At 25.3% G+C, this 27,772-nt stretch overlaps 1 protein-coding gene across 1 annotated transcript in view; it reads left to right on the top strand.

Annotated features, from left to right (window-relative positions):
• Positions 1-1,658: 1,658 nt before the first annotated feature.
• LOC127285040 (serine/threonine-protein phosphatase 2B catalytic subunit 2-like) overlaps positions 1,659-27,772 on the top strand; it is a 116,643-nt gene continuing 90,529 nt past the window's right edge. The window contains exon 1 of the mRNA XM_051310823.1: positions 1,659-2,531. Coding sequence (XP_051166780.1) covers positions 2,480-2,531 — 52 coding nt within the window. The 5' untranslated portion in view covers positions 1,659-2,479. The remainder of the gene's footprint in view (positions 2,532-27,772) is intronic.

The raw sequence follows: 27,772 nt of genomic DNA, 5'->3' as shown, positions 1-27,772 counted from the left end.
TGAAGACCTAAATATCATTAATTTGCATTACGAGTTCAACGTTTTTGTGTATTTTCACTTTAAAATTTCCAAACGTAACCAATAATTTTTTGCTTCTAAGGTCCCTTTTTTCAGATCGCGTCACAAATTGGATTTCTCGAAAAAAGTGAAACTTGGGGAAATTGTTGTCCTACATGATAGTAAAATATCCCCAAAAAAATTTTTGACTTTTTTAAAATTTTGGGGGAGAATTTTTTGATTTTTTATTATAAAAAAATTTTTTTTTTTTTTTTTTGGTCAATTTTATCAGTTTTCCCTGACACCGCCTACTATTTGAATTTTTTCTGTCTATAAATGCAATAAAAAAAATTTTGGCAGGTATGTTTTTTGAAGGTTTTTTTTATGCTCTTTCCAGTAGTGAATTTCGTTTTTCAAAATTTTTGAATTTTGACCTTAATTTTCTATAACTAACATAAATTTGTTATTAGGTTGTTAATTTGTTTGGATAATTAAATAGTAGTGAGTTATTTAATTTGTTTTTTTTTTTTAAATCCATTTATTATAATTTGTTTTATTTATTAGCTTTCGCCTGCCGACGGTAGGCCTCTTGAGACATATAATCAAGAGGGTTTCTTCATTAAAAACTTTTTAAATACTATGATTTATAAATAAATTATTAATTATCAAGAACATGACTTCAAAAAAAAAACTGAAACTGAACTGACAAAATGTCGAAAAGCCAAGACGTCGAACAGACAAAATATCGAAAAGCCAATACGTCGAACGGTCAAAATGTCGAAAAGCTAAGACGTCGAACAGTCAATACATCGAACGGACAAAATATCGAAAAGCCAAAACATCGAACAGCCAATACGTCGAATGGACAAAATGTCGAAAAATTTTATTGACTTAACTATAATTATACTTCAGTCAATAAAATTTTTCGACATTTTGTCCATTCGACGTATTGGCTGTTCGATGTTTTGGCATTTCGATATTTTGGCTTATCGATATTTTGTCCGTTCGATGTATTGACTGTTCGACGTCTTGTTTTTTCGACATTTTGACCGTTCGACGTCTTGGCTTTTCGAGGTTATGGCTTATCGACATTTTGTCTGTTCGACGTATTGACCGTTCGGTGAAAAGCAAGCGTCTCGTCGAGAAATATTGACAAAATAAAAAAAAAAAAATTGAAATTATATCATTTTATAATTTAAATTTTTGAAAAAGAAGTTAAAAATTATCGTCAACTTAACCTGAATAAAAAAGAAAATAAGTTATAGAATCAGTACTTTCCCTTGATTCAGCAAGTAATTCCCCGAAAAAAATTGGCAGCACTGCAAGAAAATAAGAAATGCAACCAGTCTTACAGAGAATAAAAAAAACTCCTTTCACCATCACATTTAGTCACAATGACTTGAATTTTATTTCAATTTCAGTTTTATTTTCAATTTTATTTGACATTGCATTTTTTATTTTTGAAATTAATCGATAAAGGAAAAAAAAAATAGAGAAATGACATTTAACGATGGTCGGTACCATTGATTATATGAATGTGTAAAGTCTCATGTTAGTGATAGCAGATGGCATAAGTTGTTCTAGAGGTGTAGAAAATGGGAGAGCCCTCGAATGATCGGTGCGCGCAAATGATGCGCATTTGTATGCTGTAGCAGTTGACTGCGTGCTGCAAAGCAAAGCAGCAGACATCTTGTAGTAGAGTTTTAGTCAGTGAGCCAGTTTTATCGGTGTGGCCGAGTATTGAGGTGTCGCGGTGTGTGCCTCGTAGTGTGTTTTAACGCAATTGTGTCCAAGTTGCCCAGGCCATTTGCGTTCGAAGGCCATCTGTGTGTCGTGTGCTAGCGAGAGAAAGAGAAAGATAGAGAAAGAGAGAAAAAGAGAGAGAGCGAGAGCTTATAGTAAAAACAGCATTCGCGAGTGTGCTTTCGTACCCTGCGCACGACAGGGAAGAACTACACAAGATCTTTGAAGGAAGTGTATATTGTATATAACAAGAGAGAGAGATAGGTTACAAAAGACGAGGAGCGAAACCGCGAAAAAGAAGTGTGAAGGAGAGGCATCAACGGCGGCGACTTCCAACGGTTACGACGGTGCTGGAGGAGGAGGAGGTGGTGGCGGCGGTGGTGGTGGAGGAGGAGGGTGTTGTTTTCCCCAAGAACCGAGAGTATCCCACGGCCCCTGATGTGCAGCACTGTAAACCGATAATTCGGACCGTTGTCTGCGGTTCTGTTTTTCCACTGTTGTTTAATACGTGTCATATTTTCTCTAGTGAAAAAAAAAAAAAGTAAAGGAAACATCGCCCTCCCCCCAAAAGAAGGTGTCACCTTCTTAACTACCGTCCTCCACCGACCCTCTTTTGTGCGACAGTGATATAGAGTGACATACTCAACGAAAAAAAAAAAAAAAAGTGTAACAAGAGTACGACGCGCCTTCTGCAATAATCATCATCATCGACGACGACGATTTATCCACCTGTGCCAGCATGACCTCGAATAATTCCCAAAAACTCTCCACAACGGAACGGGTCATCAAAAGTAAGCGATAATAAAAATTCATTCATTTTCATCGCCCACCCCCCCCCCCCCCCTCACAATTTTTTTCTCCACTTATTCTTTTTTACATTTTCTTCGACCCAATGTTGCTGCTTTTCGTTCTTATTCCCTCCTTCGCCCTCAGTCGGTATGTCAGTGATTACTCGTGCAACTGACAGCTCATCCCACACATCCCCCTCGTACACAATCACCCCATTACTACTTCCTGAAGATTATATTTCCCTCGGATGTCAATCAAACGTAAACTAAAGAGTGTCCCTCGTTTCTTTTTCTCTTGACAGAGTGAGAAAGTAAGAGAGAGAGAGAGAGAGAGAGAAGAAAAGAAAGGGGAATAAAAGGGAAAAAGAGGCATACCCGGTGAAAATGTATTCAATTGATAACGAGATTCACCGTGTTATGGATTGATTTTCTACATGTAGGGCTGCGGCGCCATTGCTATCGACCTGTCGACCCGACTAGTCACGCTTCTTTTAGCAATTTTTTTTTTTTTTTCATTCTTCTCTAGTTCTTGTTGCTCTCTATTGTCAACAATTATTTACCCTATTTATTAAAACAAGATTAATTAATTTGTTTCAATTGTTTATTAATAACATCTCCTTTTCTATTCTTCTTCTTCTTCTTCTTCGTTTTCTTCTTCAGGTGTTTCCCTAACCTTATTGCGGGATTTCACCCAATCCACTGCATCAACTTGCTTATTCTTCTTGACTCAATTCTGCGCCGTGTTCACCCTCTCTCGCCATCTTTTTACTTGTATACATTGAAAAAGTAGAAAATTTGCATCTACATTCAAAAATTTGATGGATGCACTTTCACCATATCAGGAATTTGACCAACTTTGTAAATAATTTTCTAATAGACTTAATCTAATGTTTGGAAACTAAACTTTGTACAAGTTTAATTTTCATGAGCACAACGTGTATTGATTTACATTAAAACTTTTGTTTATTAACTGCTTTGTTAGATGTTCGAATACTGCGGCCAGAATAGTTTTACACTTTGAAACAACAAGATACCTGAGTTGTGATGAAACAGACACATGCAAATTTATGGACTCGAAAAAAAAAGAAATTAATAATACAATATGGAAAATCGTACATTTGAAAAAAAAATAATCCTGAATTAAACACAAAATACAGAACAAAAAAAAAAAAAAAGAAAAACGTTTGACAATACAAGAACACTGAAAAAACATTTAGCTGTATACTATTGGATCCAATGTTTACGGAGTTGGAATGTTAGGTTAGGTCAAGTCACCTGTCTGCTTGGGCGTGTTTGCAAAAAAAAAGAAGCTTATTTATTTAGCCAAGAAGATAAAAAAAAGGAAATCATTGATTATATATATATATATATATATATGAAAAAAGTAAACGAGTTACACTGTTTTCTTTTTAAATATCTTTTTATGATTTTCAATTCATGCGAAGTTCGTCAAATGTTTACTTTGAAATGACATGATACGTCGCTGTCTGTTAAGATTGAAAAAAATTATTTTTGATTTTTTTTTCTTTACCTTTATGTTTTGTCAAAAATAGATTCTAAATTTGAAACAGTCACTTTTGACTAATTCGATACGATTCGTTGATTAAATGAATTAGTAACCATTTTGACCAATTTTTTTTGTCAAAAATGACTAATTGATGATAGTAGAAAACTATACTAATTCATTTATTAAAATTTACTAATCGTAGTAGTAACTTTACTAAATCAATTAGTAGTTTTCTAGTAACAATTAGTCATTTTTGACTAAGAATTAGTCCAAACGGTCACTAATTAATTTAATGAACAAATTGGAGCAGTTATTGTATTAGTCAAAAAGGGATTAATTCAAATGTAGAGGAGTAACATTAAATTAATAAACAGTGTAATTAATAATAATAATTAATAGTGTAATTAGGGTTAGTGTTAGTTAATACTTACAATACTACTCAAGTGTGACACGTCGATTTGGCTCAAACTTGACAAATTTTTAGAACTCGAAAAAATAATTGATACACGGAGAGAAAAATGAAAAAACGAATAAAGTAAATTTTACTACTTTAAAAGTAAATCCAGAACTGTCCGCAGTCTCTGCGCATTTCTGCCAATTTTTACTCTCCAGATATAGTAAAATTTACTATACATATTTCCGGAATAATTTTTTCTATTTCAGGAGTAAATTTTACTATTTCTGGAGTAAAAATTGCCAGAAATGCGCAGAGACTGCGGACAATTCCGATTTTACTTTTAAAGTAGTAAAAGTTACTTTATTCGTTTTTGCATTTTTCTCCGTGTACGTATTTTTTTATATCAGCAAAGAAGAAGATTTAAGCGTTAAAACAACACCTTGAAGTTGTTCAAAAGCCCTAAAAGTGCTTAAAAATATTAACTCAAACATTAGTCAATCTAATTTCCAAAAAAAGTTGTATATATAAAAGTTATTGGGGTATCTAATTACAAATCTGAGGTCAAATTTTCAAAATTCAAAATGTCGGATCGAATTTTCAAAAAATTGTTACACTTTTTGGGAACTTGGTATCTGAGGGTTTTTGGGGTCGCTGATTACGAATCTGATTTTCAAAATTCAAAATTGCAGATGAGCCGAAGGTTCTCAACGTTCATATGAACGAAATATTTTTTTCAATCTATAAATTATTAAAAATTCTAATGGCAATGTAAAATAAAACAGTAAATTAAACAATTATTAAATTAATAACTTCTTTTTAGATATTTTAAACAATATTTTGTAATAAAATTCGTACTTAAAGAAGTAGCAAAACAAATTTCGTTTATATGAACGTTCAAAACTTTTGGTTTTTACTTGTGGATAAATGAGGGTCACGTTAGTGTAAATTACATTTCGTTATACTTTCTAAATTTGATTAAGTAAAATTTCACTTAGAATGTCTTCCACGTAGGAAAAACGTGAAACTTCACTTATTTTTGAGTGAAAATCACTTATTTTTAAGTGCATATGGGCAAATCCACGAAACTTTTAACTTTTTTGTGATTCTTGAATCGAACACTTAAAAATCTGAATTATTTTTAATTAAAACTTTGGGTATCATTTTTTTTGCTAAATTATATACAAAGGAACACTTATGTACAGTATTAGAACAAAATATTTATTTGACAATTAGTTTTATAAGTTTAAAAAGTGAACAAATGCTTAAATTTCATTTGAATTTCTTGAAAAAGTTTATATTCTTAACGTTTTTATTTTTGCGGCGTGTAAAATATCATTTCAGCTACTATGGAAATATCTAACAGACATATATTTTGTCAAAAAATTTTCACTATCCCATTAGTGTGCCACCACTAAAACTAAAAATACGAAGGTTTGATTGAGTGATAGCACTTTTTAAAAAAATTCAATTGAACGTCTTCTTATGAAAATATCAATTACGGCGTTGGATAAAAATAAAAGTTCAATGCATTTCTTAAAAGGTGATGAAAAAACAGAACTTTTAAGACCTTTTTCAATGATGTGCCTCTAATTGTATTCCTGTGGCAACAATTTAAAGATGATAATAAAAATCGTGATTTCATTTAAATTTATACATTTTTGAAAGGCACAACTGCATTTTTGCTTTAAACAGGTCAATCTATGGTGTGATCGAAACATTTTTATACATATATTTGAACACAAAAACGCCGCTTAAGAATTTTGAGTGAAATAAATTTTATTAAGTTAAGAATATGCTGAAAACACTTTTTTAGAGTCTTTACCCCCTCTTTTCTCAAAATCATGACGTGCTAAGCAAAATTGGGTGCCAGAATCGTGTTCAGAGGACGAAAATACTTTGAAAACCACTCCGATATCAGAAATAAAAAAAGTAGAATTTTTCAATTTTATATGTAATTTATTAACATTAAAGAGTTTAAAGAGTTAAACATTGACGGCGTGAGCTAAAAATGAATCACGCATATGAATTTGTAGTGCTAAAATGTACTTAAACGTGTATACAAAGTGACATCAATGTGACTGCAAATTAAAAAAAGAAATTTTTTTTTCTTGAAAGTTAAAAGTTTCGTGGATTTGCCCATATACACTTATTTTTCTACGTGGAAGACTTTTGAAACATTCTAAGTGAAATTTCACTTATTCAGATTTAGAGAGTACAGAAGCCTCCCGCAGGTAAAAAAATTCATCGCAAAGTGTCAATTGGAATTTCCATTAAAATTCCAACAAATTTCCATGGAATGTTATATGAAAAAATTTCATACGTAGAACTTTGTGGGAAAACGCGAATTTATAGTTATATTTGTAATGTTTATACAAAAGTAACTTTAAATTTTCAAGAGCAATATAACTGAAATCATTTCTGAACTTTTTTTTTATTAATTAAATAAAGAATTTATGAGTAAAAATGTGAAATTTAGTATTTTGTTCATTTACAGTTGACCATATAATACTTGTATAGAAAAACTGTTAAGTAATGTTTATCAGAAGTATTTTAAGTTTCTGAATAGAAGTATTAATAAAAGTCAATATAAAGAAATTTTGTACTCATAAAAAAGAGTTTTTTTTTGCTAGTTTTTCAAAAAAAAAGTGCAGAAATTATACCAGTTATTTAATTTAAATTTACAGTTGTAAATTTTTAAATTTATATTTATATTTAGTTACTTTTGTTAAGAAATTGTAAAATTACTAAATTCACGATTTTACGAAATTATTTCGTAAAATTCCATTGGAATTTTGTCGAATTTCTATGAAATTTCCGGGTGAAATTTCTACTGAAAATTTTAATGGGCACTTTTTGAAAAATCTTTTTACATGAAAGTAAAAGTTAAGGAAAAATTTTGAGTATTATTTAGTTTACTACCTAGCAAATTTTATAAATATATTTGCAATATTTTAGTTAACTTTATGTTCCATTAAATTTTTAATCAATAATTATGTAAAATTAATGTTAATTTTTTTTAAAAATTAATGTTAAAATTTAAGTACTAATAGACAATAAATATGTCAAATATTTAATTATTTTTTTTTTGATAAAATAAAAGCACTAACGAAAGTCCGTGCATTAGTTACGAAAACGTTTGCTTTAAGCTTTAAGTTACGAAATTCTTTTATAAAAACTAATATTCAAGATACATAATTTGTAATTTCTGTTTAATTTTTAATAATTTTATCAAGAAAAATGAATTCTAAAAATATTTTTTAAATATTGTATATATTATATTTTATATTTAAGAATATAATAGCTATAATAATAATAATTTATAAAAGCTGAGATTTATAATGATAATGATTTAGAAATTGAATGATCTAATAGTGTTTATAATCTAGATAATGAGATAATTAGCAGTATAATTTAAATTGTTTTTCCCACATAGTTTGTAATTTATATTTTTCAATTTACATAATCCATTTTTCTTAGTACCATATATACCTGTAAGATGTAAAGCCAATGTATGCAAAACGTTTATGTAAATATAGGTGTAAATTATTTGCAATTTTTTCAAAATAATATATATTTATTTAGAAATTCTGACTATATGTATATAAAGGTACAATTTTTAAGAGACAAAATACTATATTTAATCCAGTTTGTATAGAATTATGTAGTTATTTTAGTCACTTCAAAACTATAACCTATAACCTATAAATACTTAACTACAACATTAATCTAATAACTATAACTATTTTAGGAAATGTTCAAGAAATTACTTGTGCTATGTGGGTAGAAATTAAATGTCTCTAAAATCAAATGCGGTAATAATTTGTTGAAATTCGATAATAAACACGTGGGACATTCTATTTCAAACCGTTCCATCGTTTAGAAAAGACGATCGCAAAGAGAAGGTTTTTTAATGTAAATTTTATTTTAGAAAAATGTAATTATTTATAATAAACTAAAAATCTATAGTATTTTCGCCAAAGATATAAAAATTATATTGATTCAAAAGCATATATGCTATGGAACTCTATAGCATATGCTTTTGAAACAATATTTTTTATACTTTTAACAGAAATGCTGTTATAATTATTATATATCAAAACATATTTTATTTTTTAATTTTTTGGCATAATTGTAGTTCAAAAACAAAAGTTTTAAAAGAAATACTTAACAGAATATTTAAAATTTAAAGATACGTTCTCTGGATACTATTCTTAAAAATATCAAATTTCATCTAAATTAACTTCAAATTTTGAAGAAGTATTCCTTTACAATATTCAGTACCAGTGTTAAAAATGTCAGTATACTAAAAACAAAAAAATTGTACAATTTTTACACATGTGATTATGTTAAAAGTTGAAAATTTCAAAATATAAATATGTATCTTGTCTTCTAGCTTCTAGGTTGTGAAATTTTTACCACATTTAAAATAAACATAAAAAAAAAATTCTTCAAAATTTAAAGAAAACGTTTTTAAAAAGTCAAAATTTTTTCTTCATAAATATAGCAGTTAAATAGTTTTTTCGATTGTGTAACTAAAACTGAAAGAAAAATTTAACAAATAGCAAAAATAGTCTTCTAAGACGCGGGAGTGCTCCTAGAAAAGGAAGTTGTATGAAAAAATTTCCATTTAATGCGGACAATCCCCCCACGATGCATATATAAATACAATATAGTGTATAGTTTCTTACACACGTGATTACATGTGCGAACGCATGGCAAACTCGTGCTCTGGAGAAGGCCCGACTGAAAAATATTTGTCAAAAATAAAAAATTATTATTATTATTATAAAACTATTGTCATAACTTTATCTATTTTCAAAATTATCAAATTTTATACACTAAGAAAAAATAATTGCCAAAAAAAAAAATTCTTTTAATATTTAAGGAAAATTTGTTGAATAGCGAAATTAGATACACTGAGAAAAATATATGCTATTGAATCAACAGCATTTCTGCCAAAGGTATGAAAATTATTGATTCAAAAGCATATATGCTATAAAATTTATAAAATATTTTATTTTATTTGTTATAGAATTATTATTTGACAGAATTTCCATTAAACCGATTTTATATATTACAGAATTTTTTATATAACCAAACATTTACTTCAACGAATTTATATTTGTTTAAATTTTCATTTAACATACACCGAAAAAAAAATATTCTTGTATTCAGAGGAAAATTTCTCTTACAGAATCCTTTTGAATTTTATTTTAAAAACAAGAGTATTACTCTTTAAATGAGAATATTTTCCTCTAATTTCAAGAGGATCGAAACAAAAGGACTATTCTAGAGCATTCCTCTTATATTCAGAATAATCTTTTTAGAATAAAAATAATACTCTTAGAATTTAGAATAATCTTCTATGTTTAAGAATATTCCTCTAAATTATAAGAGGATTTCCCATAGAAAGTCGCTCATGCGCAAAGATGATTGCGTCATATCATTTACGTTATGCTATTTAAAAATTTATTTTATTACGATTTTTATTTATTTTAATTTTATTTGAAAATTTATTTAAAATAAATTTTCAAATTTAATGAATTATATGTTTTGTGCATAAAAATATTATTAAAAATAGATTTAGTTGATTTATTCAAAAAAATTAAAATCAATTTCAATTTATTTATATACTCAAATAGATGTAAATCATGGAATAACAAATTTTATTCCTTTTAATTTTATAGATTATATCTATAACATACAAATTAGATGATTGCATTTTTATATTATTTCAGAATTCTTTTTAAGATGATATTTTCCTCTTAAAATAAGAGTATCCTCTTAAATTAAGAGGAATGATTTTACATAGAGGACAATCCTCTTAAACCTAGAGGACATCCTTTTTGCAGCATATACTAGAGGAAAATATGCATTGAAATAAGAGGCATCCTCTTGAAACAAGAGAATTTTTTTTTCGGTGTAGAAAAACGGTTTAATAGAAATTCTCTCAAAAAATAATTTGAACAACATTCTAAATATTTAGTAAAAAAAAAATATCGTAACTACAACGGAAGCATTTAAAATATTGAAATTAAATTCAAAAATTTGACTTTTTTCAAAACCGAAATGATTGATTTTTTGAAATTTTCTTTTTTTTTTAGTTCAGTCTCTGATAAATAAGTAACTTTTTCCTGTTTATACGAAAGTGGTGTTTTCTTGCAGTTAAAATAATATTTACAGTCAAAACATAATGTAAATCTTTGCATGTAGCTGAAAAATTGTAAACAGTATTTTAATGACACAAAACACCACTTTCGCATAAATGAGAAAAAATTTCTTATTTAACAAAAACTGAAATTAAAAAAAAAAAAAAAATTTAAATCGATCACTTCGGTTTTAAAAAGTCACATTTAAAATTTAATTTCAATTTTTTAAATGCTTCCGTTATAGATACGTTATTTTTTACTACATATTTAAAATATTGAAGAAAAAATCGAACAAATTCCATATGTAATATTATTTCTTTTTATAAATTAAAAATCTATTAATTTATTAATTAAAAGGGGAATAAATATTGTACCTAATATTCATAGGTATTATTTATATGGCAATTTTTATTAATAAATATCTAAATTTAACGAGTGTAAATATTCTAAAAAAAAGAAGAAATAAATGAAGTATTTTTTATTTTAAAATCTGGTGTAAAAACTGGAATGATTTATATTCTTAGTATTCTTTTGCATTTATATTCCAAACCACAAGTCAATTGATCATAAACTGACTGCAGTGATATTCACAGGGCTCAAATTTTTTTTTTCAAAAAATTCGACAGTTTAATATATAGAAACATTGACTAATATTTCAAAATATTTGACGCGTATTGTCAAATGTTTTTATTTGATTTGTTGCATATTACTTGACCTGTTTTTAAAATATTTTAAATATCATTTTTTTTTAAACTTAAATTCTTCCATAAACATTTTTTTTTAATTCTTTTTCTTTTACACTTTTTTCATCTAAATTGAATAACTTTTTTATTTTAAGAAAAAACGAACAATTTTTGATATTCATAAACAATTTTTTTTTTTGTTGATTTTAATTTAATTTATGTGTAAAATGAGAAGAGTTTGATTTTAGTTTTTACTCGATATTAACCGGTTTTAAACTAGATTTTTGTAAATTATTAATAGAAAATAGGCGAAACATATAATTTTTTGTTTTTCTAATGTTATGATGAAATATTGTAATTGAAGAAGGGCCAGTTTTTAAAATTCAAATATCTATTCGAATATTTATACTTTAATTTTTTTCCTTTTTGTTTTTTCTTGCAACATGATATGGCATTATCACTTTACGTATTTTCTTATGAATATTTAAATTATTTAAATTGTCTTCTATTTTTATTGAAAAAAAATGTATTCAAAATTTAATTTAAAATTCACTCAAGTAGTTACAAGTTTGTTTTCGTTACATTAAAAAATTTATTATAGTATTTTCCCTCTAATCGTTTCTATATATCAAAAATTTATTTCTCGAAAATAAAATTTGTTTTTTACGATTATAGTTTTTTTTAGAGATAATTTTTATTTTCCTCTGATATTGTACGTTTGGAAATACACATTTAATGCTCATACATGTTATGTTTCTAGATAAATAGAATCATGTAACTGGAAAAAAAATTTTATATTTTCGATTTAGAAATAGAGAAAAATTTTCAAAAAACTAATATAATTATGATGAAAATTAATTTTAAAAAAAGACGTATAATATTATCAATATTCGTATCCCAATGGTTTCTGCAATTATAACAAAAAAGTAAAAATAAATTTTTATTTTTGTTCTTTTTTTTTCTCAGATTGTACTGGAATTTGCATTTTTCTCATGGCAAAGAAACAGGAAATCTTTAATGTGAAATTTCAGAATATCCAAGTTATATTATCTTTTAAAGCAAACGAGGAACTCAGAAATAAAAACTATTTTCAAAACTTCGAGATAAAAATACGTTTTATGATTATGAACGAAAAAAAAAATCAGAATGTCGAATTCGTAATTTTTACTATTATAAATTTCAAAAATCTACGAATAACCAAAATAATAATAATAGAACAAAAATTTTTAAAAAATGTGACAGTAAATTTTTTTTTAAGATTATCCCATGAAAGTCAAAAGTTATAATTTTCATTTTACAGAATTTTATTAGATATATATCTAATTATTTTTTAGACGAATTTTCATTTTTGAATTTTTAGCATTTAACAGAATTTCTTTTTATACTAATTTTTACTTAACAAAATTTTTAGTTATCGAATTTTTATTTAACAGAATTCTTTTTTCTAATGATTTTTGTTTTAAAAAAATTGAATTTAACCGAATAATTAATTTAGCAGAATTTTCATTCAAAAAAAAATTTTAAGTGATTTAAATTTTTAAATGCCAAAATTTCAAATTCTTTGAATTTTCCATTTGTCGGAATTTATATTTGATAAAATTCTTAAAACGCCGAATTTTCATTTGTCCGAAATTGCAAATGACCGAACAAAAAATGGACAGAAAAATTTTTGCACGATTTTTAAAATCCACCAATCAGAAATCCACAAAATTGTAATTGATTAATTTTAAAATTCGCGCCAAAATTTTTCTGCCTATTTTTTGTTCGGTCATTTGCAATTTCGGACAAATGGAAGATTCGCTGAATTGGAAATTTTGGCATTTAAAAATTTAAATCACTTAAAATTATGTCCAATGAGAATTCTGCTAAATTAACATTCGGTTTTGATAAAAATAAATTCTGTAAAATAAAAATTCTGCCAAAAAAAAGAGAAATTGGACAGTTAAAAAATCTGTAAAAGTTGGTTTAAAAAGAACTCGAGAAATTCAGTAAAATGCTAATTCAAAAAATGAAAATTCGCCTAAAAATAGAAAATTCATGTTCCCCTCAAACAGGTGTCAAAGCGATTTTGAAATTATACCTGCATCCCGAGCGGTATGTTTACATTTTGAACTACAATGGTTACCTTAAGCCGCAGGTCACAACAATGAGGAAGGAAAATCCCAAAAATAATAAAAGTCAATTAGTTGCAATTTGTGTATTGACCTCTTTAGATGTGATCGTGTCGCAATTTTAAAATTAATTTTTTTTTATTTTAGAAGTTTCTTTTTACTTCGGGAGTGTTCGAAATTCTTAAAATCGCTATTGCTTAAATTAAAAAGAAAAAGATATATATATATTGTTTTTTAATTATTATTATAAACGTGATTTCGAGAGTGATCGAAAATTTTTTAAATCGCGCGTGTTTTTGAAAATCTCATTTGTTGAAGTATATACGATACATCCGTTGGAGACTAAGGTTAGAGATATATTTTTTATAAATATATAATAATTACATGCAATTTATTTTTCTACCTAAAAATTTTTAATTCTTTCATTTTTTTTACACCCGAAAAAAAGGAAATTCTATAAATTTAAGAATTTCTTTTTGGCGTCTATTTAAGAATATTTCCCATGTATTTTATGCAATTTTTGTTCTTTCCATTTGAAAATGGGTAAAAAATAATATAATAAAGACCAATATAGAAGCAAAAGAAGATAAAAAGGTCATTTACAGAAAAAAAATTTGTACTCATTACTATAATGTGTTTGGTTTTGTCACAAAACTGTTTCATAACATAACCTCAAATTTCTATAACCAAAACTGTGTTTAACTTAAATTTGTGCTTATTTAAACAAATAAAAATGGTATAGGGAATTAATTTTCAATGACAAAATGTAAAACTGTATATTAACTATATAGATATAATTACTTTACTGTTTGCATATGAAATTAGAATGGAAAATTAATTTTTAATAAAACAAGATAATTAAAAAGAAATTATTTCTCATAATTACATTTGTGTTTTATCTTTGATTAAAGAAAATTAATTTCTCATATGTCAAATTCAAATTTTATAATTAAAAATAATAAAAATAAACTACAGGTGCTTGTTAGGAATTTAAGGTTATGTTGTGTGAAGCAGTTTGTGGAAAACCCAAATTTCTAAATAGCACAAACTTTTTTTCCCCTTATTTTCCATGAGGCAACGGAATGCATGATTATATCGTAAAAATCATTAATTAGAATTTTCATTTTAAAGAATGTTATTAAATATGATTATTCGATAATCGAATTTTTATTTTTCAAATTTTCATTTAACAGAGTTTCATTTTTAACCGAGTTTTTCTTAACAGAATTTTTAGGTAACGAATTTTTATTTTACAGAATTTTTCTTTATTCAACTTTTTACTTTAAAGAATTCTAATTTAACCGAATTTTAATTTAACATAATTTTTGTTCAACTGAATTTTAAGTGATTCGATTTTTAAATTGACCAAATTTTTTTGGTTTATACGAATTGTTAGTTGATAGAAATGATTTTTATTTTTCCAATATTGCAAATAACTGAATAGAAAGAGAAATTATCGAAAAAAATTGTTACTGGTCAATTTTAAATACTGTACGCCGAAATATTTTTTTCTATAAAAAAAAAATTGGGCGTAAAAATTTTCTACCAAATAACAATTGGTGCATTTAAAAGTTCTGATAAATAATGATTCGGTGAATTGAAAATTTTGGAATTTTAAAATTCAAATCACATAAAATTCAGTTGATTGAGAATTGTTATAAATTAAAATTTCGTTAAATTAGATTTCATTGAATAAACAGTTGGGTAAAGAAAAATTGTGTCAACTAAAAATTCGATACCTGAAAATCTGCCAAAAGTTTTGAACGTTCAAATGAACGAAATTTTTTTTGCAACTTCTTTATGTACGAATTTTATTACAAAATATTGTTGTAAATATCTAAAAAGAAGTTATTAATTTAATAATTGTTTAATTTACTGTTTTATTCTACATGGTCATCATAATTTTTAATAATTTATAGATTGAAAAAAATATTTCGTTCATTTGAACGTTCAGAAATTTTGGCTCATACCTAAAAATCAAATTGAAAAATTTAATTTTTTAGTAAAAATTTGTTTAAAAAGAAATTCAGTGTCGCAAAATGATAATTCCAAAAATGAAAATTAATCTGAAGATAATTTAATGTAAAATAAAATTACTTAAAATGAAAATTCTAACTTTTGACGCATTTATATGATAATCATGCGCCCCAATAAGTTAAAAAAATTCCTGTTTTTTTAATTATGCAAAAATATTTTAAATAATAATTTACCGAATTTTTTTTTTTAATTTTTGCCCTATTATTATTTTAGTAATAATAATCAACTACTCGTATGATTTTTGAGGTTTATAATTAATCAAAATTACGAATTTGACCTTCTGGTATTTTTCGCTCATAATAAAACGTTGTCTATCGAATAAGAATTATGCCAAATTAAAATTCCGTTAAATTCGAATTTTTTTTTTTTAAAACAACAAAAGTTGCATAAAGAGAAATTCCCAAGGAAGCATTGCAAGAGGTTTCCAAAATTTTTGCCACAGTTAATAAATATGTTTTTTTTTTCTTCAAAATTTCAAGAAAATTGTAGAGAAATAGTAGCTGCCAAAAATTGCGTGTAGTAATTAATAAAAGAATTTAGTGGAAAGGAATGCGCAAATGATCATTTGACATTTAAAATTATTTTTTTTTTTTGCCAAATATCAATACCAAAAATGTTATTATATTTATATACACGTGGTATTAATGCCGGAAATATAGTATGGAAAGTGGGAGAAAATATTTGGAAGATATATATTTTTGCAAAAATTTTGCGCATATCTGTCTAGTTAGAGAGGTTGGATATAATAGTATAGCCAATACTAGAAATATTGTGTGTACATACACGTAAATTTGGCGTTACCACAATTTTGCTTTTGAGTGACTGAGACATTTACAACGGGATTGTAGCTCATGACTCGTAGTCCTCGTGGCTCACATGGCTCACGGCTGGCTGGAGTGTAATAATAGACACAAACAAACTCATTTGGCCGTTCGGCCAACTACATTTGGCTCGGCGATCGCGTTCATGAATCCGTGTTTCGTCGCGACGGTCCACTTCTCTCTCTCTCTCCCATTTTCTATCCTTAACGTATATATATATATATATATATATATATATATATATATAGGTGATTCTCCACGAAGCGTACAATTCTATGTCCCTTGTGTTTTTTTTTTTAAAGAAATAAATTGTACATATTGTAATGAATTCAACGTAAAAAAGAAACTTTAGTGTTTACAAACAAAAGACTATAGCCACTTTAATTTATAAAATTAAATACCTGTGCCATTCCATGAGTTCTTTTTTTTATTACTTTTCGAAGTAACCTCACTAAATTAAATAAAATATTTTTTAAAAATAATAATATTTATTAATATAAAGGTCGAAAATGTAAAAATAATTGTTTAAAAGATAGAATAAATAATTTTAAAAAATTCACTCTTTTTTCTTTACCACCAAATGAATTGGTTTAAAGATCAAAATTGTCCGTATTTTCAAGCTTTAACCCTTAACTGGCAAAATTTCGCATTCGAACATAAATGGCACAAAACGGGTCTGTTGGACCCCACGTATTCAAACGTGTATTGTACAATCGGTATTGAATATTTTTGCCCAAAAATTTAATCTGAGGTAGCTTATGATACGTTTTTTTTAAATTTATTTAGCTTTACAGGGATTAATTTATTTAAAGTTAGTTAATGAGTCAAAAGTTCTGAACGTTCAAATGAACAAAATATTTTTTTCAATCTATAAATTATTAAAAATTATAATGTCAATGTAAAATAAAACAGTAAATTAAAGAAATATTAAATTAATAACTTCTTTTTAGATATTTAAAACAATATTTTGTAATAAAATTCGTACTTAAAAAAGTTTCGAAAAAAAATTTTGTTCATTTGAACGTTCAAAATTTTTGGCTCATGTTAGTTAAAGAAAATTGTGAAAAATAAAAACGAAAAATTGCGTGTTTTTACTTAAAACTTCATGAGTTATTTAAATTTTAATATTATGACTTAAAAATTTAAGGTTATACTATTATTCTTTAAGGAAAAAATTACCACAACAGCAGGACTTGCAAAAAATGTATTTATTTCACAGTTTTTCTAAAAGTATCAAATTGAGACCAAAAATTGCATCAAATCTTTGCAACGTTTTGATGCACATAAGTTATATCAAAAAGAGATCGTTTTGTGTATCATTTATAGAAATGATACACGAAACGGTCTCATTTTTTGATGCAAAAAATTGAATCAATTTATATCAATCATGGCCGAATTGATCGACTCAAAATTAAACGAATTTTTTTCAGATATTTTGGTAATAGTACAATTGCGGAGACCATTTCACTATTTAATTTGAAAATGAAAATAACAGAAAATCAAAGACAATGTGCAATTCGATAATTAAAAAGTGACAGCTTATAAACATAACCTAAAATGCATGAGAAAAAATTTGTCGATAAAATCAATATAGCCGAGCTTTTTAGAAGGTAGATGGCAGCACTCATCTATTTTCTTTCTTTAAATTTTTTCTGAATCGTTTTTATAAAAAGCAAAACTGCCATCTACCTTCTAAAAAGCTCGGCTATATTGATTTTATCGACAAATTTTTTCTCATGCATTTTAGGTTATGTTTATAAGCTGTCACTTTTTAATTATCGAATTGCACATTGTCTTTGATTTTCTGTTATTTTCATTTTCAAATTAAATAGTGAAATGGTCTCCGCAATTGTACTATTACCAAAATATCTGAAAAAAATTCGTTTAATTTTGAGTTGATTCAATTCGGCCATGATTGATATAAATTGATTCAATTTTTTGCATCAAAAAATGAGATCGTTTCGTGTATCATTTCTATAAATGATACACAAAACGATCTCTTTTTGATATAACTTATGTGCATCAAAACGTTGCAATAGAAAAAGATACAACCAAGTTTACTGTGTTTGTAGAATAAAATGTGAATTTTTAGGTTAAAATTAAAAATTTTTAAATTATTAATGTTTGAAGCTAATTTATTCTTTTGTATCGAATTAGTTGTATCAAAAAACTTAGAAAATTACTACCCTCACAGCACTGAAACTTTTCTAAAGATTTTCTAAAGATTTATTTGAAATATTCGGAATATTTAATTGCAATTTTTAGTGAAAATTGTGTAAAGATTTAAATGTCGCACTTGAATAAATGAATAAGTTTAGCGCGAAACTTTACTGAATATTTATTTAATCAGGACATTTAAATCTTTACAGAATTTTCACTAAACATTGCAATTAAATATTCTGAACATTTCAAATAAATCTTTAGGAAATCTTTAGGACAGTTTCAGTGCTGTGGGGGTAAGAATATGTCAAACTAATATGTGACGCGTCGCGAAGAAAGGTACCTTAGAAGCGAATGAATTATAGGTTATGTTTAAGACAGTTTTACCTTGATTAAAAGTTGTTTTTTCGTTTTTGCAACATCAAAATCAGATTTTATTGATTATTTTGAATATATAGAAAAGACTTAAATATCATTGGTTTGCATTAAAATTTAATCCTCTATGTGTATTTTCATTTTAAAATAACAAAATATAACCTATATAGTTTTTTGCTTCTAAGGTCGAAATAGTTAATCCACAATTTTTTGTTTTCTTTTTTGAATTTTATTTACTTTATTTACAGATATCGATGCGCGCGACGGTCGGAAGTATGTCACTCTCTTTATTGAACAGCACCTTATTACATTAGCGTAGTAGAAAGCATGTTGTGTGAAAAGTGAGGTTATGTTGTCATTTAGCGAAACTTAAACATTTTTTTATGATTTTTTACTGCAAAGTAGGTAATTAAAAACCTTTCAATGTGATAACCAAAAATGTTTACGTTTTGTTCATGACAACATAACCTCACTTTTCATATAACCTGCTTTTTACTAAATACGCTAGCGTAATGAGATTTTCTGCTCATTGCTCAATAACGAGAGCGACAACTTACGAACGTCGCGCGCAGCTACAGCAGACGTTTAACAGTAAATAAAATACAAAAAAGATAAAAATTGTTTCAAAATTTGTGAGTTAACTATTTCGAAGTGTTTAATTTTTTGTTTTGCGGTATTAAAACTTGAAAAATAAGGAAATTTTTTATCTTTAAACTAATTTATTTGATGGTGCAGAAAAAAAGTGAATTTTTTTTATTTATTGTTGTATCTTTTAAATAAACAATTGTTTTTACTTAAAAAGTAATTATATTCGTCCTTTATATTATTAAAAAAATATTTCATTTAATTTGGTGAGGTTACTCCGAAAATTGACAAAAAAAAACTCATTGAATGGCACAGGTATTATTTTTGAAATACAAACTAAAGTACCAAATCGTCATGGTGAAGCCTGTCTCCAGTGTCATTTACGAAACAAAAATTAATACTTTTAGCAATATATAATAATAATAATTATTATTAACTTTTTTTATTGTCCAAGTTTATAGAATTGAGAAAAAAAAATTGTTTATTAAATTTTTTTTTAATGTTAATTCTTGTCCCTAGTTTTGTGCGTCATGGGGAATCTTTTTAATAAAACTGAATTATTTCATAAAAATCCAAATAAAACTTAGTTATACTTTAACAGAATCAATAATTAACTTCCCCAAGTAGATTCATTACGGAAGAAACTAATTTCATGATTGATTTTTTTATTTTTACACCTTTAATTCCCTTTTTACAGGGAATCATAGAATCGTCATGCGGTGAAGCCTTCACATATTTTATAATAAATTCAATAATTATTCATATTTTCTGTGAAATAAAGTATAGTTGTTTTAATTTAGCATAGTATAAATGCCGTAAATACGAAACCTCTTTGATTATAATTTAATTTTTGTTAAATTATTAAAAAAAAAAATTGTTAATAATAGCAATAACTAAATTGTACGCTACGCGGAGAATCACCCGCAGTTCTTTTATTTCCATAGAGAGAAAAAAAAATGATGAGTGCCTTACGTTAACAATAATTGCTCTTACATATCATTTATTGAATGTTTATATTATTTGATGTTCATATATCATTTAATTATATCATTTAATGTTTATAACACATAAATATTGTTTTCTTAAAACTCATCATAATCCGTTGAAACTTTTTTATTTCTACCTATAGCATAATATGTAAATTTATTCTTTTGCCATCAAAAAAATTTTTTTTTCTTCATTTATGGATTTTAAAAATTTATATATCAGATATGCTTTTCTCAAAAGAAAATATGAGGGACGCCATTTTGAATTCTTGAATCAGATAAATAATAGCTTATTAAAATTTCACTTTAAGATACAAAGAATTTTATAGCGATCTATAAATACAGGTTTTTTTTTTTTTTTTTTACTTTTGCTCTCATGAATTTTATTAGCGTACATTTTATTGAACATTTATGCCTCACTTTATTTCAAAAACGTGTAAATATTATTGCCTTTCAACTAAAATTGTTAGATATTAAAAGATAGCGTATAACAATTGCCTTAGTAAAATATCTATACCTATATAGATGTTAAATTTTTTCTGTAAAAAATTTAATTTTTTTTTTTATTTAACAATAAAATACTATATATTTTCAATTTAAATTGTTGAATTAAATTACAGCAATTTTTAAAAATTTTTCAATAAAAACTAAACTGCTAACATAATATATTTATTTAATAAAACCGAAAAAGTAATTTATTTAGTTCAAATAAACGGTTACTTGGCTATTATCGAATAAATATTTTTTTTTGGAACAAATAATATTTATTTAAATTAAATAAACTATATATTCGAATCAATAATTTCTATATATTTAAAATAAAAACCATTTAAAAAAATAAAGATTTTAATTGACTTAAATAATAATTTCTGTGTTTAAAATAAATACATTTTAATTGACTCAAATAATAATTATTTAATAGAAATAAATATGAGAAATTTGATTTCGAACTTTTTTAATTCGAATTTGAAGTATTCGCACATTTCTAATAAATATTTATTTGATAATACTCAAGTAACGGATTATTTGAATCATATTATTTTTTTTTTTTATAAAATTATTAAAGCTTTATAGCATAAAATGACATAAATTACCAAAGATTTTTATCTTTTTTAAAAAAAGAAAATTGGAAACAATTTTCAAAATGGAAGAAGCAAGAGATACTCTGCTGTGCAGTAAAGGAGAATATTAACAAATTTAGAGATAGACATAGAGGCAGAACATATGGAGAGGATAGTTCTTGATAAGATTCAAATGTCAAGTTTAATGGCATTGATCTTACTCAAGGTAAAATGCTTTAATTTTATACTAAACAAAATAGTACAAGTGAGCTGAGAAAATTATTCACAAAATTTCAAGGATTTATATATATATATATGTAAGGCAAATCATGTTGAAATTTGTAGATAAGTTATTAGTGGATATTATAACAGGATCGATGCATTCATTTCATTCTACAAATTTTTCGTTATCTTTCAAAAAAAATTTATAATAATCTTTTTAAATTGATACTTTTTTTTGTTTCCAAATAAAATTCATTTACGAAAAAAATCAGACAAAGAATCGGAACAAAAGTTATTCCAACTGTAAATTTTTGTAATTTTAAAGAAAAACTTGGGTGAAATTTTAAATAATTTAAATTAAAAATTTTTTTTTTGAAAGCTTGGGTGAAATTTTAAATAACTTAAATTAAAAATTTTTTAAACAATTAGAATGTGCATTTAAATCAAAATTAAAAATTATTTATGCATAGAAAACGATGTAGGTAACATAACCTAAAAACATTATTTTTAATATGTTACCTTAATCGTTGCCTATGCATAAAAACTTTTAATTATGATTTAAATGCAATTTCGAATTGTTAAAAATTTTAAAAATTGTATTATTTAAAATTTCACCCAAGGTTTTTTAAAATTTAAATCATTTTTTTCTTTAAAAATACAAAAATACACATAGGGTAAGTGTACTAATTACGGCGAGTGCACCAATTACGGCGCGTTCATAAAAAATAACTATTATTACTATTATATTTAATATAACTGTTGCCAAATGATTAAAAAAAATTATTTCAATCTTTTTTTGATACAAATACTTATAAAGATGTACATTTAAACAATTATTAATTTAATTATTTGAGATCAAATTTTTTTCCGCGCCGCAATTGAAACATTTTTAAGATTTCCATTGGCTTCAATTTCGGCGGGCAAAGTATCTTCAAAATACACGTAATTTTGGTCACCGAAATTGATACACCGAAATAACTGATACAAACTCGCCGCAATAGAAAATTACGGTATTAGTTTTAATTTCTCATATTTGTTTAAATAATCGATTTTTATAGAGTTAAAATTTTTTTTTAATATCTTAATAACATAAGCTTTAAGTTTAATAAGTCTTAAATTGAGTTTATACAATAGAAATGTCGAATTTTCTATTTCAAAGGTGTTTTGACTCGAATCTCGCCGCAATTAGTGCATTTACCCTAGTAGGAGTAAGTTTTGCTCCGATTCTTTGTCTGATTTTTCCTTAAGTATTATTGTAAATTTTATTAGATTACAAAAAAACGATGTTATTTTTCTTTGAAACTTGTTACTAGGTGGTTTTTGGGGTCGCTGATTACGAATTTGAGTTTAGTTTATCAAAATTCAAAATAGCGAATTCAATATTAGAAAATTTTTTTTTTAAACTGATTAGATTTGTTTGAAACTATTATAACTCGGCGGTTTTGTTGATGGCTGATTATGAATCTGATGTCAGTTTTTCAAAATTCAAAATGGCGAAACTTTTTTTAAAACTTGTTCAGATTCTCTTGAAATTCGTTACTCGGGGGTTTTTGGGGTCGCTAAATACGAATCCGAGGTCAGTTTTTCAAAATTCAAAATGGCGGATCCAATATGGCAAACAAATTTTGTAAATTCGTTAAATTTACTTGAAACTCTTTACTTGGAAGTTATCGGTGTGAGTTATTACAAATTTTATAACAGATTTGTAATCAGTGACACTGAAAACCCCCAAACAGTAAGTTTTTTAAGCGAATCTTATAAACTTGAAAAAAAATCCGCCGCATTGTATACGCCATTTTGAATTTTTTAAAATTGATCTCACATTCGTAATTAGCGACCCTAAAAAAAGCGCCTCTCTTTTCTTAAATGCGTCTAGTTATATTCCTTGATATGAAAGGGTTAATTTCAGAAATAAATAAGTAAATTTAAATTTTAGTTTCTCTTTTATAGAGAGATTTTTTTTTTTTTTTTTTTTTCATAAATATAGAAAATTGCATCTCTCTCGCTCTCTTGTTACAATCTTCTTCGCGTTAGAATTTAGCTTATGATCGCTACTTCAAAGTAGTTAACGTATTTCTCGGCTGCACGTATATGCATTTCTTATCAGAACTTTTCACTGCACGATACCCATAGTTAGATTTAGATACGACAAATCGATGAAATTTGCATATCACCTTGCCCAGCACCTTGTATAATAATTATTGCTATATATTCGCTTATTTAGTATGCAACGAATATCGAAATAAGGTCGCTATAATTAAAAGTACAATCATTTTAGTTTCATTCCTGAGAGATATATATATATATATAGGTATAATGTTGACGATAATGATTAACTTGGAAAAATTAATCTTTAAACAAAATTTTTGCGGGCAAAAAAAAAAAAAAAGAGAGAAGGCTTTTAAAGTGTATATAAATGCAAAAAAAAGAAGAAAAAAAAAAGATAAGATTGTTAACAACTTAATGTGCTTTTACTACTTTTAAAAGCATATCTAAGGGAAATGTAATTTCTATTCTCTTTTTTTCTTTCTTCCTTTAAATTCAACATGCGAGAAAAACGTATATATTTCATTGAATTAAATTTATATAAACAACTTTATATTAATTACTCAAAATGTTTGTTAACATTTTTCTCGAAAATTTGTTCACATTTATCTCTTTTAATCCTTTTTTATCCCATTTTGTTCTAGTTCGCAAGTAAAAAAAAAAAAAAAGTTATTCCAGTCACGTAGACGATGTATTTTATGTAGATTTTTAAAATTGCAATTTTTCCCAACATTTTAGTATCTTTGTAAATTAACGTATATATATATATATTGTATAAATAAATTGTATATCGATTGCCAAATATATTTTACTCACATTTCAGTTTTAAAGCAGATTATACATATATATATTTAAATATTATTTTACATTTCTATATTTTCCAAAATTCTCTTTGTTTACTTTTCTTTTGTTGTTTTTTCATAACGAACAATTTTAATTAAACGTTATATTCTGTTTCCTCATTATTAAACATTTGATCCACTCAAATGAATATCTTTTTATGCAATTATTGAAAAAGTTGTTATTTATATGCTTTGCAAAAGTGATTCCACAAATTAATAAACCGAGTGATTATATTATTAATATAGTTAATTAAATAAACATTTTTACGTGAAAAGCTTTTATCAAACAATATTGTTTATTATTATTATTTAAGAGCACAAAATTATGTTTACTTATTTGCAAACTGTTCAACATATTCAGTGAAATATAAAATAAAATAGAGAAAAAAAATAATAATGCAGATAAATAAAAATAATACAGTTCAAATTCATTTTGTCGTTTATCTAAAATTTATAGGAAAAAAAAATTTTAAGTGTTATAACTTTTAAAGTAATTTAGTTGTCTCATTTTTTTCTTTTTTTATTTGAATGATCGTTTATTTTTCATTCAAAATCCATTGGAAAAATTAAAAAATGCTCAAAAATAACAAAATGGCGGACATTTTAATAAAAAAATTTTTTATTTAAAATTACTCAAAAACCCCACTTTTTTTTTGCTCACAGTGAAGAATATTTTTTATAAGAATTTAACTTGTGCTCGATTCTGGTAGAAGAGAAAATAAATTTTCTTAAAAAATTAAAAAAAAATTTTTTTCTCTTCTACCAGAATCGTGTACAAGTTAAATTTTTATAAAAACTATTCTTCACGATGAAGACAAACGACAAAAAATTTTTGAGCAAAAAAAAGTGGGGTTTTTGAGTAATTTAAATTTTTTTATTAAAATTGCCGCCATTTTGTTAAATAAAAAATAATGGATTAACATTAATTAAAACAAAAATCTATACATAAATTTGATAAAAAAAAAAAAAAAAATCTGTTAATATGCTCGCGATTTACTCGCAAGAGGAGTAGTAATTGGTTAGGAAACTATTTTGATTAATTAATGAAATTTTGCTGATCGATAAAAAAAAAATTGTGCAATTTGCAAATTTTGAAATTACATTCTACATATGAAAATTGTTTTGATTGAAAAATCGTGTTAAACGATAATTAAAATTTAGAGAACAATATTATCAATTAATTAAGAATCGCATGATTATTCCCTATAAAATTCGCATTAGTCTCGAATTTCCAATGAATCGAAATTTTAATATATTAAGTAAAAAATTCATTGAAATATGAAAATTTTGCCATTTCATTTCGCTAATAAGTAAAAATTATGATAAATAATGAAAATCAGAACAAAAAATTCTATTTGTGAAATTTTAACCTTTTGAAATTTTCATTGTTTTAGAGTTTCAGAAAAAATTTGAAATATCAACTTCTTTCACAATTTTTCATATTTTTTATCGATAATTTTTTTATGCTTTTGAACAAAAATTTCCATTTTTTCATAATAATTTTTTTTTTTTAAGTTTCTAAGTTTAATTTTTAAGTGATTTGAATTTTTAAATGTTAGAATTGCCAATTTTCACTAATTCTTATTTGATAGAATTCTTCAAATGATATGAATCCTCATTTGTCCGAAATTGCACAAATAAAAAAAAAATCAACAAAAAGATTTCGGCGCGATTTTTAAAATTCACCAATCAAAAATTATCATAAACATTCTGATTGGTTAATATTAAAATTCCTGCTGATATTTTTGTGTAGATTGTTTGTCGACAATTTTCAATTTCGAATAATTGGAAATTAGGGCAAATTTTTTATTCGACAAAAATTTGCTAATGGCCGAACAAACAACCAATAAAATGATTTTGGCGCGATTATTAAAATTAACCAATCAGAAATTATAAAAAAAAATGTGATTGTTCAATTTTAAAAGTCGTGCGCTAAAATCTTTTTGTTTCGGACAATGAAAGATTCACTTAAAATTCTGTTTGAATGAGATTATTCTGTTAAATTAATATTCGGTTAAATAAGAATTTTTTAAATAAAAAGTTCAACAAAAGTTTAGATAAAAATAAATTTTTTGTAAAATAAAAATTCTGCTGAACAAAAATTTGGTATCTTTAAAAAAATCTTTTAAATGAAAATTCGTTTGAAATGAAAGTTTCTCAAATACTAATTTGAAAAATGAAAATTCGTCTTAAAAATAATTATATCGAATAAAATTCTTTAAAATTTTATTATTTTTACTGTAAAAAAAATTACTTTTAAAATAATATAGAATAATATTAGTAAACTCGAATTCAAAAGTACAAATTTTTTATTATTTGAATAATCTGGAAAATCAGAACAATAATATTTTTTTTTTTTTGGTAATATTTATACGTTTCTTAATTAATTGTTTTATTTAAACTAATATATTTAAAAAAATAATTTCTAATTATCTGAAAATGTTGAAAATATTAAAAAAAAAATTTTTAATATTAAAATATTAAATAAAAAATATGTTTTGAAATGATAAAAAAAAATTATTATAAAATTGTTTTGAAAACATTTTTCTTTCCTGTAAAATATACAGAGTCGTTCTCACTTGGTTAAAACCACATTCTCTATAATTATATATTTAAAAGAAAAATATAATAATAATTGCGTGATCTGGCATTTCGCTTAAGTTCTAATCGGGTCGACCCCCGGTAGTCGACTAGGGCATGAATCTGCTGTTCTTCATTTTACAACGCTACTCTCACTCAAGATCGATATAATCGCGTCTGCGTGGAAAACGTTTTATTATATATACTAAAACCAAAAAAAAAAAAGAAAAGAAAAATTAAAATAAAAATAAAAAAATTCATTTTCTAAAATTAATTTTCACTCAATAATATTGATATTATTATACGCAATACTTAATGCACTTATAGAGAAAATTAAAATTAATCCCAAGTTATATAAACTAAAGGTAAACAATAAAAAAAGTTACTCACACAATTTCAATATATATTTATAACAACTGTGGATATACTTGCGAATAAGCTTTATTTAAAAAAAAAAAAAATATTAAAAAAATGCCAGATATTTTCAAAATTAATGTCCATTCATTTATTGAAATTACATAACATTCATAAACTTCATTTAAATCAAACATGATGTAATTTATATATAAAAGAGATAACAGCTCTTTGTTACTGGGTCATTAGAAAAAGTGATTATAATTTTATGTTATGTTTTTATGCTCCTTTTGTAATTGAGAGGGGGGGTTTTTTTTTTTCATTAACG

Source organism: Leptopilina boulardi, unplaced genomic scaffold (assembly GCF_019393585.1).
Source record: "Leptopilina boulardi isolate dan_hultmark-lab unplaced genomic scaffold, ZJU_Lbou_2.1 LbouV2_328, whole genome shotgun sequence".
NCBI classification, from domain to species: domain Eukaryota; kingdom Metazoa; phylum Arthropoda; class Insecta; order Hymenoptera; family Figitidae; genus Leptopilina; species Leptopilina boulardi.
This window is presented reverse-complemented; position numbering and strand designations above follow the sequence as displayed.